This window comes from Oncorhynchus mykiss, chromosome 7 (assembly GCF_057628025.1).
Source record: "Oncorhynchus mykiss isolate SJ-2025 chromosome 7, ASM5762802v1, whole genome shotgun sequence".
NCBI lineage: Eukaryota > Metazoa > Chordata > Actinopteri > Salmoniformes > Salmonidae > Oncorhynchus > Oncorhynchus mykiss.
Window position 1 is genome coordinate 61,550,712 of NC_143028.1, and position 17,313 is coordinate 61,568,024.

Genomic DNA, 17,313 nt, shown 5'->3' on the forward strand with positions numbered 1-17,313 from the left:
AGACCCAAATAGATTTGTAGATGTTAATTAGATGTTCAACTAACTGTCATCAAGATTTCCAACTATCCACTTACCCTAACCCTTATCCTAAATGCAACCCTAACCTTAACTCTTACCCTAACCCAGACCTTCTCAAATAGTGGGGCGCGCCCCCCTGGGGGGACTCGAAGCGATGCCAGGGGAACACGGAGATAATGAGACAAACGTAAGTCTCCCGAAAGCTAAGACGAGGAAATATAACGAAGCATATGTAGCGCTTGGCTTCACTGTGACTACGGTGGGAGACGAGGAAAGACCGGTATGTTTACTGTGTCTAAAAATGTTGGCAGCGGACAGCATGAAGCCAAATAAATGAAGGTGTCACTTAAAGACATTACACCCCAATCACGCTGATAAGCCGCTTGAGGTTTTTCAGTGAAAACGTGTCGAATATTGCCAACAATCGTCCCGCTTTGTGAATGCTACTTCAGTAAACCAGCGAGCACTGTTAGCATCATATAAGGTGGCGTACCAAATTGCTCAGTGCAAAAAAACCCAGTCCATAGCAGAGGAGCTGATACTGCCTGCAGCATTAGACATGGTCTCTGTCATGCTGGATGACGCAAGTGCTGCAAAAATAAAAACTATCCCTCTGTCCAATGACACTGTCGCCAGACGTATAAATGACATTGCTAACGATCTTAAAGAACAGCTGGTAGATAAACTCAAAGACAAACGCTTTGCCTTACAGTTCGATGAAGCAACTGACAGCAACAAAGACTGTTTGTTTATGGCTTATGTACGTTTTGACATGAAAAACTCCCTGTGTGAGGATCTACTTTTTTGTAAATATGTCAGAGACAGAGCCACAGCTGAAGAGCTATTCAAAATGCTGGACTGCTTCCTGACTGAGAATGGGCTAAAGTGGGAGAACTGCATTGGTGTTTGCAGTGATGGTGCACAGACCATGGCAGGGATGAGAAAAGGACTTTGGGCACTCATCAAGAAGGCCTCACCTAATGCTGAGTGGACACACTGTGTTATACACAGAGAAGCACTGGCATCAAGGCACCTTTCCTCTGAATTAATTGAGGTTATGACTGACATTGTAGGTGTAGTCAATTTTATAAAGACCAGACCACTAAAAACAAGAGTCTTCTCTGCTATCTGTGAGGAGATGGGAGCTGAACATCAAGCTGTGCTGTTTCACAGTGAAGCAAGGTGGCTGTCACGAGGAAAGAGAGCAGATAAGAATGTTTTCGGAGCAGGAGCACAAGTATGACCTCGCAGAAAAATGTAGTGATGAGAACTTCCTGGCAAAACTGGCCTACCTGAGTGACATATTTGGAAAGCTAAATGAACTAAATCTACAGCTTCAAGGGAAAGATAAACACCTCCCTCAGGTCACAGACAAGATCAGCTCTTTCACTCGAAAGCTTGCAATGTGGGGCAGGCGACTTGATGAAGGAAATACTGATTCATTCGAGAACCTGCATGAATTTGTTGACACTACTGACTATGATGCCACCTCAGTGATTCCATATATTAAGGAGCATATTTCATCACTGATGGGATTCTTTAAAAAGTACTTCCCTGAAAACAGTTCCCAATATGACTGGGTGAGAGATCCTTTCAATGCACCAGCTCCAACTGGTTTCAGCTCTGCAGAGGAGGACCAGTTCATTGATATGATGTCTGACTCCACATTGAGACTGAGGTTCACATCACAGACACTGAGTGAATTCTGGCTGAGTGTAGAGAGGCAGTATCCACTCTTAGGGCAGAGGGCCATGGGCATTCTTCTTCCTTTTGCAACATCTTATCTTTGTGAGACTGGCTTCTCTGCTGTTGCTGCACTGAAGACCAAGTACAGGTCCCAGCTAAACATTGAGCAGGAGCTGAGAGGTGCAGTATCATGCTTCAAACCCCGCTTTGAAAAGCTGTGCTCTGCAAAACGTGCTCATTGTAGCCATTAATCCTGACTTCCTCATTTTGATTTTAAAAATCAGCATAAATTGTTTTATTCATTTTTGTTTTATAGGTCAAAGTGTTTCATATATTGTGCTCCTGAGTTAATGTTGCTGATCAATTTGAATGTATTATTATTTATTGATTATATTTTATTTTTCAGTATCAAATGGTAACAAAATGTTTACAGTTTAAATAAGGGTTGAATTTTTTTACAAATTTTGGTGCAAATTGATGCACTTTAAGACTTTTCTGTTACAGACTAAAAAACAATGTTAATAAAGTTATTCTTTGTTGTAAGTTGATCTATATTTCTTTCTTTTTTATTTTCTTCTTTTCTTTAATGTTAATAAGGATACAATGTTATGCAGAGGTGTACTTATAACAATTTTATAGACAAATTATACAATTTACAGTCACGGCGGAGAGTTGGGGGAAAATAATTGAGAAGCACTGCTCTAACACAAACTGTAACCCAGCTAGTTGTTGTTTCAAAAAAGTTGCAGTTAGTTGCAGTTAATAGTTTGTTGATAGCTTAAGAATATGTAGACCATCTGTAGGGGAGTATCCAAATAAAGAGAAACAGATTTCATAAATTAAGTGCTGTATGTTTATTATTACAAAACCTTGAAGTGTTGAGGTAAATCAAGGGCACTGCAATGGGCAAGTGTTGGTTGGTTGGTGGATGGAGTCAATGAATGGTAGTAATGAATGGTAGTAGTAATTGTATCCATGTGTTGAAATACTGGCATGTATGTACAGCATGTAAAGCCTGGATGAAGTAAACATGTTTTCCTCCACCTTGAATTTCAATTTACAGAATGATTGAGTCTTTACACTTGAGGAAGGTGCACTGTAGTATTTCATACTACAGTGCATTGCGAAAGTATTCGGCCCCCTTGAACTTTGCAACCTTTTGCCACATTTCAGGCTTCAAACATAAAGATATAAAACTGTATTTTTTTGTGAAGAATCAACAACAAGTGGGACACAATCATGAAGTGGAATATCCAATTATATTATTGGATATTTCAAACTTTTTTAACAAATCAAAAACTGAAAAATTGGGCGTGCAAAATTATTCAGCCCCCTTAAGTTAATACTTTGTAGCGCCACCTTTTGCTGCGATTACAGCTGCAAGTCGCTTGGGGTATGTCTCTATCAGTTTTGCACATCGAGAGACTGACATTTTTTCCCATTCCTCCTTGCAAAACAGCTCGAGCTCAGTGAGGTTGGATGGAGAGCATTTGTGAACAGCAGTTTTCAGTTCTTTCCACAGATTCTCGATTGGATTCAGGTCTGGACTTTGACTTGGCCATTCTAACACCTGGATATGTTTATTTTTGAACCATTCCATTGTAGATTTAGCTTTATGTTTTGGATCATTGTCTTGTTGGAAGACAAATCTCCGTCCCAGTCTCAGGTCTTTTGCAGACTCCATCAGGTTTTCTTCCAGAATGGTCCTGTATTTGGCTCCATCCATCTTCCCATCAATTTTAACCATCTTCCCTGTCCCTGCTGAAGAAAAGCAGGCCCAAACCATGATGCTGCCACCACCATGTTTGACAGTGGGGATGGTGTGTTCAGGGTGATGAGCTGTGTTGCTTTTACGCCAACAAACACACATGTTTGGTGTGTCTCCCAGGTGGCTTGTGGCAAACTTTAAATGACACTTTTTATGGATATCTTTAAGAAATGGCTTTCTTCTTGCCACTCTTCCATAAAGGCCAGATTTGTGCAATATACGACTGATTGTTGTCCTATGGACAGAGTCTCCCACCTCAGCTGTAGATCTCTGCAGTTCATCCAGAGTGATCATGGGCCTCTTGGCTGCATCTCTGATCAGTCTTCTCCTTGTATGAGCTGAAAGTTTAGAGGGACGGCCAGGTCTTGGTAGATTTGCAGTGGTCTGATACTCCTTCCATTTCAATATTATCACTTGCACAGTGCTCCTTGGGATGTTTAAAGCTTGGGAAATCTTTTTGTATCCAAATCCGGCTTTAAACTTCTTCACAACAGTATCTCGGACCTGCCTGGTGTGTTCCTTGTTCTTCATGATGCTCTCTGCGCTTTTAACGGACCTCTGAGACTATCACAGTGCAGGTGCATTTATACGGTGACTTGATTACACACAGGTGGATTGTATTTATCATCATTAGTCATTTAGGTCAACATTGGATCATTCAGAGATCCTCACTGAACTTCTGGAGAGAGTTTGCTGCACTGAAAGTAAAGGGGCTGAATAATTTTGCACGCCCAATTTTTTTTTTGTTAAAAAAGTTTGAAATAGTCAATAAATGTCGTTCCACTTCATGATTGTGTCCCACTTGTTGTTGATTCTTCACAAAAAAATACAGTTTTATATCTTTATGTTTGAAGCCTGAAATGTGGCAAAAGGTCGCAAAGTTCAAGGGGGCCGAAAACTTTCGCAATGCACTGTATATGACATGTTGAACACACACACACACACACACACACATGCACACACACATGCACATATATATACTCACACACACAAACCTGACAAATAAGTTTTATAAAGTAAAAACTAGACCATAATTGATCATCTGATACATTTCAATTTGGCATCAATTTCAAATGTACATTTGATTGAAAATAAAATAATACTAAAAAACATATATAGTTGTCAAAAGTGACCCATATAGCATTATAAATTAAGTAACACAAATTATTTTGGCCACATCATTTTTAGGGTTGTGTCACAAGATGACTGGTTGGACCGTGGACCCCTACTGTGCAGCCAGCGGCTTATGTTGCATCAAAGTAACTGGGGTTACGTCCTTAACAGCACTCTATTTCCTATTTAGTGCACTATTTTTAAGCAGGGCACAAATGGCTCTGGTCAAAAGTAGTGCACGATATAGTGAATAGGTACCATTTGGGATGCAATCTGGGTATTAAATCCTGGCGACAGCAAGATGAGACGGCATTATGAAACATCAGAAAAAATACATAAAGACTATTTTCCCACAGGGTCATATGTCTCTCATTCCATTAATGTCTTCTTATGATGGTTCTTGGAAATGCTTAGATAATGTTTACTGGACCCACAGGGTACTTGAAGCCTGCCAGACTAAAGTGATGGAAGCAACTGTGTTGCTAAGTCCCTGCTTCCTAACGCTTGGGGGGACATGGTTGTATTGTATAATCAAATCGGGGCGGCAGGGTAGCCTAGTGGTTAGAGCGTTGGACTAGTAACCGGAAGGTTGCGAGTTCAAACCCCCGAGCTGACAAGGTACAAATCTGTCGTTCTGCCCCTGAACAGGCAGTTAACCCACTGTTCCCAGGCCGTCATTGAAAATAAGAATTTGTTCTTAACTGACTTGCCTGGTTAAATAAAGGTAAAATAAAAATAAAAAATAAATAAAATCAAGCTTACAGCACAGTTCAAACATGGAATGCAACACAATGTGATTCATAGGATTTTTTTTTTACTTAAAAAAACAAAACAAAAAAAACTGAAATATTTACTACACAACAAACATGAGAGGATAAAAAAAACGAAAGAATAACAATAAAAACTGAACAACTAAAAAGCACCCTAAGGAAAAGCAAACCTAAAAAGGTGTGTTTTAAGAGCGGTGGTAGTACATTGGCTGGATGGCATGCACATAGTTAGTTGTTTTTCACTTAATAATTGGCTGGATTACAGTCATGTATAAATCCTTGCTTCAAATCAATGTCTGTGCTTGTGAATGACATGGTATTAAGGTCCTGTACTGTAAGAGGTGTGAACACACATGACCTTGTGGACTACAGCAGCTGCCTGAAACAATGAATAACACTTCCTCGATGTCCAAATCACTAAAGACTTAAAATGGTCCAAACACGCAGACAGTCGCAAAGAAGGTACGACAGCGCCTCTTCCCACTCAGGAGGTTGAAAAAGTTTGGTATTGGCCCTCAAATCCTCAAAAGGTTCTACAGCTGTACCATTGAGAGCATTTTGACTGGCTGCATCACTGCCTGGTATGGAAATAGCGCAGACTTCGATCGCATGGCGCTACGGAGGGTGGTGCGGACAGCCCAGTATATCAATGGGGCCGAGCTCCCTGCCATCCAGGACATCTATATCCGGAAGGCCCAGACAATCGTTGAAGACTCCAACCACCCAAGCCATAGGCTATTTTCCCTGCTTCCGCACAGCAACAAGTCTGGCACCAACTGGCTATTGAACAGCCAAGCAATAAGACAGACAAATAGCTAACACACTAGCTCCATGGACTATCTGAGTTAACATTGCATCCTTATTTACCTTTTGATTTTTGTACTGTATGCACACTCACAGGGCCCTACACACACACACACACACACACTCCATCATCTGCTCACAAACACATAATATGCACATACATTTATACCGACTCTACAGACACGCACACCCACTCACATACAAGCTGATGCTACTCTATTTATCTTATATCCTGATGCCTAGTCACCTTACCCCTATACATATCTACCTCCATCACTCCAGTATCCGTGCACTTTGTAAATATGGTATTGGAACTGACCCTGTATATATGCTTACTTACATATTGTGTTATTCACATTTCTTGTGGTTTTTTAAATAACCATTGTTTTTGGTTATTGCATTGTTGGATTTTGAGTTTGAAGAAAGGCATTTCACTGTTCTTGTGCATGTGACATTAAAACTTGAAACTTTAACAGATGTGAAAAATGATCAGTATGGCAACCTGAGGGGAAAAACGTATGTGTTTTCTTTTGTATTATATTGGAAAATCTCAGGATATTGCATTCATAGACACAACTATGGTTATGCCTCTGGTGTGATAACACACTGAAACAAAGACCTTGAGCCAATACAAAAAATATTCCCTTGCCTAACATTTGTTCATCCAGAATTGCTCAAATTGCATGTACCCAGAATATCGTCTGATATGGACTCATGTGTGAACATGTAAGTTGTGACATACTGTCAGGATGAGTGCAGCCATAAATAATGGAGATAGCTGTTATTACTGCACTATACAATTGTAAAAAGTTTAAAGGCCAATTGTCAATGATGATATCATCAACAATATTTAGAATGGAAATAACTGATTCGAAGGCTAGTGTCATAAAACCGTTTCATAAAATAATTTTGTAATGTATCATAACAGAGTTACAAAAGAGTATTACAAAATACCTTGATCAGATCAGTTTCACGATAATTGTAATTGACAGTTTAACAACATAATTTCGCACCTTTCCACATCATATCATGTCTGTCATTTAATATACTAACTAAATAATTGGGGTGTTATTCGGACAATTATCAATTATCTTTATCTGTCAAATCCAAGGTGCTAATGGTTGGATAATTTATTTGTGTCCTGCAGGGAATTGAACTTCACTTAATTTGCTTCTGGAGTTCCATAATATGTGGATTTCCATACATAGAGTTCCATAAGACCTTGTCTTTGAGTGATGATATGCTGCTTTTATGCCTTTGGTGAATTCCTGCAAAATTACCTCCAGAAGGACTTAAATACTGACTTGACACATCTGAGGAGAATGTTTCCTTCAGATGCCCAGAAACAGTCTACTACCTTGGATTCTCAATTCCTGCTGCTTATCCATTTTCTCTCATCAATTTCAGCTTGGTTGCTCAAATCCTGCTATCTTCGTTCCTGCTTAACTTTCTTAGTTGCTAATCAATGCTTGCTGTATGCACATTTAAAACAATTTAGAATAACCTTTAAAACATACCCCATTATTATATCGTCACCATCTACATAGTAGTCAACTCACATCTTAAAGGTATTTGAAAAGAAAAGTATTTGAAAACTCACAGTGCAAATAACATTTATAAAAGTCCTATCCCAAAAATGTGGCTACCATATACCACTAAGGTGGGTCCTATATACAGTATAGGTAGAATAGCTGAGGTAAGAAATAAATTACCTCAATACAATATCTGAGATCTGGAGGAAAAAAAATACAAAATGAATACAATTTTTTATTTGCATATATTCCTAAAATATACAATACTTACGTATGGACTGTTTAATTGGGCACTGAAAATATCATATCAAAAGTACTATGTATCATGTTTTCAAATTAGCAAGACGTCATGTGTGCATCTCTAGCTCAACTACACCACTTCCCTTGTACTCAAGATTAAGAATGGAATCTGGGTTCAGAGGGCACTGTTCAGGACTTTGCTGCTTCTGGTTGAGGGCCTTGTTGGTTTCTGGGCGACATAGCTGTTTTAGGCTCTGTGAAAGCAGGTCGTCGATAAAAACAGAAATCCAATAACATGCATTTCACAGTTCTGATCAAAGAAGAGTAATAAATCCAAACAATCAAAATTACATTTCTGTGTTTTTGCTAAATGTACGTTTTTGGTAAGCCCAAAGTCATTACTGAAGTATAAATCCCTATGTCTATGGTTCGACGTTATTAGGTTGTAATCTTTGTAAATATTTTACCAAGCAATGTATACCGTGGGCACTTTTGTATTCTCATGAATATCGTATCTAACCATTGTATCAACTACCACCATTGACAGTAGTCTTACCTGCCAGACTGTCAATTTGGACCGATAGACCTTCCAGATCATCCACAGAGGCACCAGAGCCACACAGGCGAGCCCCAGGAACCACCCCAATGCATATGCCCAGTCAGGGTACAAATAGGTTTTGTTGAACTTTAGGGGCTTATATTGTACCAAGGAAAATATGAATGTACCCTGAAGAGAAACAAATAATAGCATAGGAATGTCATTCTATCATGAATTGTTAAGGATTTGTATTGTTCTTTAGGCATGTTGCATTAGATAATATCATTCATATTAAAACCATAATATTACAGTTAATTATTTTAATGTATATATTCCTTGAAGAAGGATTTTTGACAAAACAGTGAGCCAACCACTCACCAAACAGACTGTAGGGGTGACGTAAAGCCAACAGTACTTAATCACTGGCCAGGGACGATACCCAATCATATCTTCTATGTTGTCATAGAGACGATCCACTCCTGTAAATAAAACATATAACACAGAGTTTGGGTCGACTTTGTTTACACTTCAACAAATTCAGGTAATTCATTCATATGATTTTCAGTGAGTGTCAGTCTGAATTGTTAAATTCTTGCTCTGAATTTGCTCAGAGTGAAGCTTTTAAAGGTTTAACCTGAAACACAAGTATTTTATGACCAATCAAGGGTTCAGCTAGGATGATATTGTTGAAGTCGGAAGTTTACATACACTTAGGTTACAGTCATTAAAACTCCACAAATGTATTGTTAACAAACTATAGTTTTGGCAAGTCGGTTAGGACATCTACTTTGTGCATGACACAAGTACATTTTCCAACAACTGTTTACAGACAGATTATTTCACTTGTAGTTCACTGTATCACAATTCCAGTGGGTCAGAAGTTTACATACACTAAGTTAACTGTGCCTTTAAACAGCTTGGAAAATTCCAGAAAATTATGGCATGGCTTTAGATGGTTCTGATTGGTGCTAATTGACATCATTTGGGTCAATTGGAGGTGTACCTGTGGATGTATTTCAAGGAATACCTTCAAATTCAGTGCCTCTTTGCTTGACATCATTGGAAAATCAAAATAAATCAGCCAAGACCTCAGAAAGAAAATGGTAGACCTCCACAAGTCTGGTTTATCCTTGAGAGCAATTTCCAAACGCCTGAAGGTACCAGGTTCCTCTGTACAAACAATAGTACGCAAGTATAAACACAATGGGACACTGCAGCCATCATACTGCTCGGGAAGGAGACGCGTTCTCTCTCCTAGAGATGAACGTACTTTGGTGCAAAAAGTGCGAATCAATCCCAGAACAACAGCAATGGACCGTGTGAAGATGCTGGAGGAAACAGGTACAGAAGTATATATATCCACAGTAAAACGAGTCCTATATCAACATAACTTGAAAGGCCGCTCAGCAAGGAAGAAGCCACTGCTCCAAAACCGCCGTAAAAAAGCCAGACTTCGGTTTGCAACTGCACATGGGGACATCCTCTGGTCTGATGAAACAAAAAAAAATTGTTTGGAGGAAAAAGGGGGAGGCTTGTAAGCTGAAGAACACCATCCTAACCGTGAAGCACGGGGGTGGCAGCATCATGTTGTGAGGGTGTTTTGCTGCAGGAGGGACTGGTGCACTTCACAAAATAGATGGCATCATGAGGTAGAAAATGTGGATATATTGAAGCAACATCTCAAAACATCAGTCAGGAAGTTAAAGCTTGGTTGCAAATGGGTCTTCCAAATGGACAATGACCCCAAGCATACTTCCAAAGTTGTGGCAAAATGGCTTAAGGACAAGAAAGTCAAAGCATTGGGCCATCACAAAGCCCTGACCTCAATCCTATAGAAAATTTGAACTGAAAAAAAAAAGCATGTGTGAGCAAGGAGGCCTACAAACCTGACTCAGTTACACCAACTCTGTCAGAAGGAATGGGCCAAAATTCACCCAACTTTTGTGGGAAGCTTGTGGAAGGCTACCTGAAATGTTTGACCCAAGTTAAACAATTTAAAGGCAATGCTACCAAATACTAATTGAGTTTATGTAAACTTCTGACCCACTGGGAATGTGATGAAAGAAATAAATGCTGAAATAAATCATTCTTTCTACTATTACTCCGACATTTCACATTCTTAAAACAAAGTGGTGATCTTAACTGACCTAAAACAGGGAATTTTTTACTCTGATTAAATGTCAGGAATTGTGAAAAACTGAGTTTAAATGTATTTGGCTAAGGTTTATGTAAACTTCCGACTTCAACTGTAGGTAAGGACATATCGGGTAGATATATAATGTTCAGTCAAACTAATAGCTGACTTCTCCATAATAAAGTATCATATCAATTATATTCCCATCATGAATCAAAGGTTTAAAAAAATATCTAGTCAGCACCCAAGGTGTTATAACACCTTTTGACAGGATTGCAGCAGATCTGACATGACTTTTGACATCATTTCTGTATACGTTCCGACCTGCTGCATCGGGTGTGTCAGGAAAGGCCGGGGGCAATATGTATTAAGATTCTCAGACTAGGAGTGCTGATTTAGGATCCGTTTAGCCTTTTAGATCAAAATGAATATGATTACATGAACAGGGGGGACCTGATCCTAGTGCAGCACGCTGAGACACTTGATACATACATACGGCCAAGATGTCACCTTTCAGTCCATAGTATTCCTATACGTTTTCCAGTAAGAGGTCAGGAGACTCATCCTCAGGTGTTCCTGTCTCCTTCCCTCTCATTAGAATACTTCTAGGATCTACAGTTTTTACCCTAACACGCACCTCATTCCTACAGAAACACTTTGTAGCGTCAGCATACCATGTCATTTGGTTAGAACCTTCATAACAATGTTTGAATCTTTACTACAGTTATCTCATTTACCAGCTATCCATGTGAACAAAGTCTCATAACATGTTGCTTCACTTGATATTAATATTAATTGTATTATATTAGGTGCACACTGGGGGTGGTTTCTTTTTCCGACAGCACAGTTGCCTGCCATCTTTGTAAATGACCCCCAGAGACATACACGGTCTGGCTGTGAACACACTGAAACACAATACTTCCCATGCCAGCAGACTGCCTTCAATATTTCAAATTGAGTGAAAGATGAATGTCTGGAGTCAGTTTGAGGGCAATGTTAGTAAATAAATGTTATTTAAATAACACCATTACCTCTCTGAAAGATAAACTTGGATTGAGTATACTAAAACAACGAACAAGATTATTTAATGTCCCACACTCCCAAAGCCCAAGGGAGAGGGGCTATCCATGTTTCACAACCAATGACAGTTTATTTCCATTAAGCAATAAACACGTTCAAAGTTAGTCAAACGGACACAATTTGCAATAGCATGCCATGACTTGCATAGCTATGTTTATCTTAAAAGGAGTATCTTATAAAAGCGTTCAAGATTACATAATTGAACATCATCACTCTGCACATGAGTGAAATGGACCCTAATGAAACTTAATGTTAAACCCATGTGGATCTAAAGGTTTTCTTGTGCGTTTGCGCTTATTTAGTCTGTCAATGGTTAAGGCTTTTCTGTTTTGCAATCAAAGCCTAAGTAGCTGTGACAGCAGACATCCTTTTTCAAGAGAGCGGGATGCCATCAAGCTTAAATCCTCAATGGGGAAAGTCTAAGGAAGTATTATACACAGCTGACAAACGTGATGGACGGAACAAAGGTGTCTAGTCAAAGAGCACATAAAGATGAAACCTAAGCAGAGGCAATGTCTAGAATTTTACTGACTAAGGACTAAGAGGGTGAAATCAAGAGGTCATATAGAAGACCTACTGTATATCCAGTCATTGTTTGAATAGTGTTATTGAATAGGCTTGCGAAACAAGTGTACAATTATTTCACAAAAGTCTGAATTAAGCACCTGGGACTTTAAAACACTGAAAACCCACAAAGAACATCAGAGGAACTGCACTTTAGAAGTCCTTATAAGAGATTTAAGAATCAACTTTATTGAATATCTGTTTTGGCTTCTGTGCCTCTTGCTTTAAAAGTACTGAGGCCACTTACTGAGTGATTATTTAGAAAGAATAGTATATCAACTGAGCAAAATGTAAGATCATTTGGCATTTGAAGATTTTAAAGTGATATACAGTATTATTCAAAGACAATGTAGACTGCACTTACGCAAGTGCTATCATGGGACAAAATAATATTGCATGACATTTGAGCAACGTTCCGAGATAATCAACGTTCTGGTCTGTCTACATGTGACAAAAAATGCAAATGCAAAAATGAGGGAACTTGGAGGCACACGTTTAGATAGACGTATCCACAACATTCTTAATCCAAAATATTTGAAATCTGTCTTAGAAAGTCAAAATATTTCAAATCCGTCTTAGAAAGTCAAAATATTTCAAATCCGTCTTAGAAAGTCAAAATATTTCAACATAAATGAATTCCTCTCTAAGGATAAATCATAACCCAAAACAGGAACTGAATGGACGCTTAGGGCAAATAACTAACTCCTGAAGAGACACATTATTTCGTTGTTATCACCAGAGAATCTTGAGGACTTACCATAAATCCAACCGATTGCTATTGACTGGCAGACGGAGAGCAGAAGGAGATTGTTGCCACTGCACACGTAATGGTCAAAAAGTTGTAGAAAATATAAGCCTCCCTGCAACAGAGAACAGACATGATCGTACAGTGTGAAACTATGACTAATCGTGTAATCAGACGATACACTGGTATCATCTGATCAGAAAATGTTCATCAAAGGCACATGATATAGGGTATGTGATTCTCTAGAAAATAGTAACCAATAGTATGTATCCATGAGGACTTTAGATGTTAGCCTTTCTCACAGAGTGTGAAAATAAAATATTCATATGCCCCCAGGAAAGCAGCTTAACACGTTTCAACTTCTGGTAAAGGGGTGGGGGGGCCCTATCAGCGGTCTCACTAGACTGGTATACTAAGACAGTGTTGAATCATTGGCAAGTTCAGGACATAACTTTGTTCCAGTGCTTGACAACTATAGACTAGAAAAATACAGCCAGAATGAAGGGAGAAAAATAATGACTTGTGTAGTGAGACACTCACCTCTGTGACCAGAAGGAGTCCCAGGAAGAAGCAGACAGAGCAGAGACAAAGCAGCAGCAGCTCTCGACGGTACCCCCTTCGAAACACGGTGGGGAACATGTCTGTCACAGAGGTCATCAGGCACTCCAGACTGACAAACTGTGACCAGGAGCAGAGAGGGGCCAAGTCATTCTCTACTCCTACTCTCAAAGTTGCATGAACAACATTAAGCTCCGTCACTTGACTAAAAAATCATAACAATAAAAATAATTTCCCATCTGTAATAAATAACAATGAAATCAGACACAAAATAATACAAAATTATCCTACTAATGTAGCCTCATATGGATAATATTTCAAGAATGATTAATCTAACTTCAATGTGGTTGAACCTTTGTTGTCTCACCTGTGTGTCAGCACCCAGCAAGATGACCATGACAAAGAAACATATGGACCACAACTGAGGTAAAGGCATCATGGCCACGGCACGAGGATAGGCTATGAAAGCCAGGCCAGGACCTGTAGCAATGTGGATACATGCACTTTCTCATTCTCATACAAAATAAATAACCATCAACTCTGGAAGTATTGTTAAGGCTCCGGATCTGTTTGTGTTGTCTTGCCAACTCCTATGGTCATTGTCACGAGGAATTGGCAAGACAGCACAACATGATCTGGCACCAGGCAAGGAAGTTAGTAGTACTCTTACCAGATGCTGCAACTTCAGATATGGGCAGCCCCTGTTCATATGACATGAAGCCCAACACAGAGAAGATAGCAAACCCAGCAACGAAGCTTGATCCTCCATTCACCAAACACAGCACAAACGTGTCCCTATAAATGAGGTAAAAGGTAAGAAAAGGTAAGGTAAGATCAGCACAGGTCAAATCTCATGGATTGTGCCTAAGGTCTGAGTAAATTTACTCTGTACAAGAATTCAAATAACTACATTTGAGATAAGCTGAACCTTCAGACAATTGACAATAAAGAGGAGAAGGCTTTTAAGTCGCCTCTCTGTCTCACTTGTTTGTGAACCAGGATAAAGAACTTCCTGTGATGAGCCAGACCCCCCCCTGAGCCTGAGCCATGGACACTCTGATGTATGAAAAGGCCCTTTAAGGGGTCAGTCAGAATCAATGCTAACAGTGTGTGGCTCCCAGACTCTCAGGCCAAGGACGGCATGGCCTATAGAGACTGTGAGACACTTGAAAGCCATTGCCAGCTACAGCACTACAGTTCCTGAAGTCATCCAAATTATAATATAGAATATACTGTATATATCCAATACTCAAAAGTGTAAAATAATTTGATAATGGCAGACATAATTCAAACTGTCAGAGTGGGGCTCAAAAACAATACTTGGACATTTACAAATCCACTACATCCTAGGCTAGTTAACCTCGCAAAGGACACAAAAAAAGGTTAAATAAAAATGATTATACAATAGACAGCCAGCTGGCAGGGAAGAAAATATAAGTATTTACTTATAGCAATCATTGTTATAATGATTGTAGCTGCCCAGTGCAGTCAGACTCCCTTGACAGATACCAAAGGAGAAAAGCACCTGTGCTCCAGCATCCATCCATACCTGCAATGGCACACATACAGTATACATCACTTTGAAGCCTTTTTAAAGGTAGAACATGAGCTGAAAACCATTGAGTAATAAAAACACAGACAATGCATTGCATTTCCTTATCTTCGATGATTTTCTTGATCTACTGTTTTACCTGCTGCTCTCCAAACATACCTGTGGTGCTACAACAACCACATTGTAATCACCTATTTGTTACGGAATTAGGATATTTGGCACACATGTTAAGGGGCATGACAGCTCATTATTTACCTGTGGGTCGACCAGTCTAGCAGGGTCCGGGTAGAGGTAGAACTTGATCCCATCAATAGCTCCAGGTAACGTGAGTCCCCGAGCCAATAGAACGATCAACATCAGATAGGGAAAGGTAGCTGTGAAATACACCACCTATCAAGAGGAGAGATATTACCTGACAATAAATAACCAAACATATTCACCATGACAGACATTTTAGTCCTTTCAGAAGATGTTTGTATCAAGGGAAATTAACAGTGTACGTATATAACAAGGGGCTTAACGTCAGCCTCAGAAAGAGCTAAATGTATGTTAATAAAACTAAAGAAGTGCAATAGTGAGAATATTACACTGCGTGTACAAAACTTTAGCAACACCTGCTCTTTCCATGACATAGACTGACCAGGTGAATCCACGTGAAATGTATGATCCATTATTGATGTCACTTGTTAAATCCACTTCAGTCAGTGTAGATGAAGGGCAGGAGACAGGTTAAATAAGTATTTTTAAGCCTTGAGACATGGTTTGTGTATGTGTGCCATTCATAGGGTGAATTAGCAACCAAAAAGTGCCAAACAAAATTAATGTCAGAATGCAACAGCGCTGGAAGGTTTGCAGGTACCTTAAGAAAGCGTTTGCACAACTCCAGGTAAGTAGGTTGAATAATTTAAAACCACTCTTACTTAAACTTAAAGGGGCAATCTGCAGCTGTTTCATCCATTTTTGGACTTCTGAATTACTTACAGTTGAAGTCGGAAGTTTACGTACACCTTACACATTTAAACTCAGTTTCACAATTCCTGACATTTAATCAGAGTAAAAATGTCTTGTCTTAGGTCAGTTAGGATCTCCACTTTATTTTAAGAATGTGAAATGTCAGAATAATAGTAGAGAGAATTATTTATTTAAGCTTTTATTGATTTCATCACATTCCCAGTGGGTAGCCTTCCACAAGCTTCCTACAATAAGTTGGGTGAATTTTGGCCCCTTCCTCCTGACAGAGCTGGTGTAACTGAGTCAGGTTTGTAGGCCTCCTTGCTCGCACATGCCTTTTCAAGTCTGCCCACACATTTTCCATGGTATTGAGGTCAGTGCTTTGTGATGGCCACTCCAATACTTTGACTTTGTTGTCCTTAAGTCATTTTGCCACAACTTTGGAAGTATGCTTAGGGTCATTGTCCATTTGGAAGACCCATTTAAGACCAAGCTTTAAGCTTTATCAGCTTTAACTGATGTCTTGAGATGTTGCTTCAATATATCCACATAATTTTCCTACCTCATGATGCCATCTATTTTGTGAAGTGCACCAGTCCCTCCTGCAGCAAAGCACCCCCACAACATGATGCTGCCACCCCCGTGCTTGACGGTTGGGATGGTGTTCTTCAGCTTGCAAGCATCCCCCTTTCTCCTCCAAACATAACGATGGTCATTAAGGCCAAATAGTTATATTTTGTTTCATTAGAACATTTCTCCAAAAAGCACAAACTTTGTCCCCATGTGCAGTTGCAAACCGTAGTCTGGCTTTTTTATGGCGGTTTTGGAGCAGTGGCTTCTTCCTTACTGAGCGGCTTTTCAGATTATGTCGATATAGGACTTGTTTTACTGTAGATATAGATACTTTTGTACCTGTTTCCTCCAGCATCTTCACAAGGTCCTTTGCTGTTGTTCTGGGATTGATTTGCACTTTTCGCACCAAAGTACGTTCATCTCTAGGAGACAGAACGCGTCTCCTTCCTGAGCGGTATAATGGCTGCGTGTTCCCATGGTATTTATACTTGCGTACTATTGTTTGTACAGATGAACGTGGTACCATCAGGCATTTGGAAATTGCTCCCAAGGATGAACCAGACTTGTGGAGGTCTACAATTGTTTTCTGAAGTCTTGGCTGATTTCTTTTGATTTCCCCATGATGTCAAGCAAAGAGGCACTGAGTTTGAAGGTAGGCCTTGAAATACATCCACAGGTACACTTAGA

The 17,313-nt window shown here is 39.5% G+C and overlaps 1 protein-coding gene across 4 annotated transcripts in view; it reads right to left on the bottom strand.

Annotated features, from left to right (window-relative positions):
- Positions 1 to 7,913: 7,913 nt before the first annotated feature.
- Positions 7,914 to 17,313, bottom strand: part of LOC110528308 (sodium- and chloride-dependent GABA transporter 2) — a 29,802-nt gene continuing 20,402 nt past the window's right edge. For 3 of the 4 annotated variants that reach the window (XM_090241636.1, XM_021610267.3, XM_021610269.3), the window contains 9 exons: positions 15,358 to 15,492; positions 14,996 to 15,099; positions 14,221 to 14,345; positions 13,918 to 14,030; positions 13,533 to 13,670; positions 13,005 to 13,107; positions 8,848 to 8,948; positions 8,488 to 8,658; positions 7,914 to 8,185 (listed from right to left, as the gene is read on the bottom strand). In XM_090241636.1, coding sequence (XP_090097762.1) covers positions 8,039 to 8,185; positions 8,488 to 8,658; positions 8,848 to 8,948; positions 13,005 to 13,107; positions 13,533 to 13,670; positions 13,918 to 14,030; positions 14,221 to 14,345; positions 14,996 to 15,099; positions 15,358 to 15,492 — 1,137 coding nt within the window. In that variant the 3' untranslated portion in view covers positions 7,914 to 8,038. The remainder of the gene's footprint in view (positions 8,186 to 8,487; positions 8,659 to 8,847; positions 8,949 to 13,004; positions 13,108 to 13,532; positions 13,671 to 13,917; positions 14,031 to 14,220; positions 14,346 to 14,995; positions 15,100 to 15,357; positions 15,493 to 17,313) is intronic. The other variant, XR_016497375.1, reaches the window with a different exon arrangement.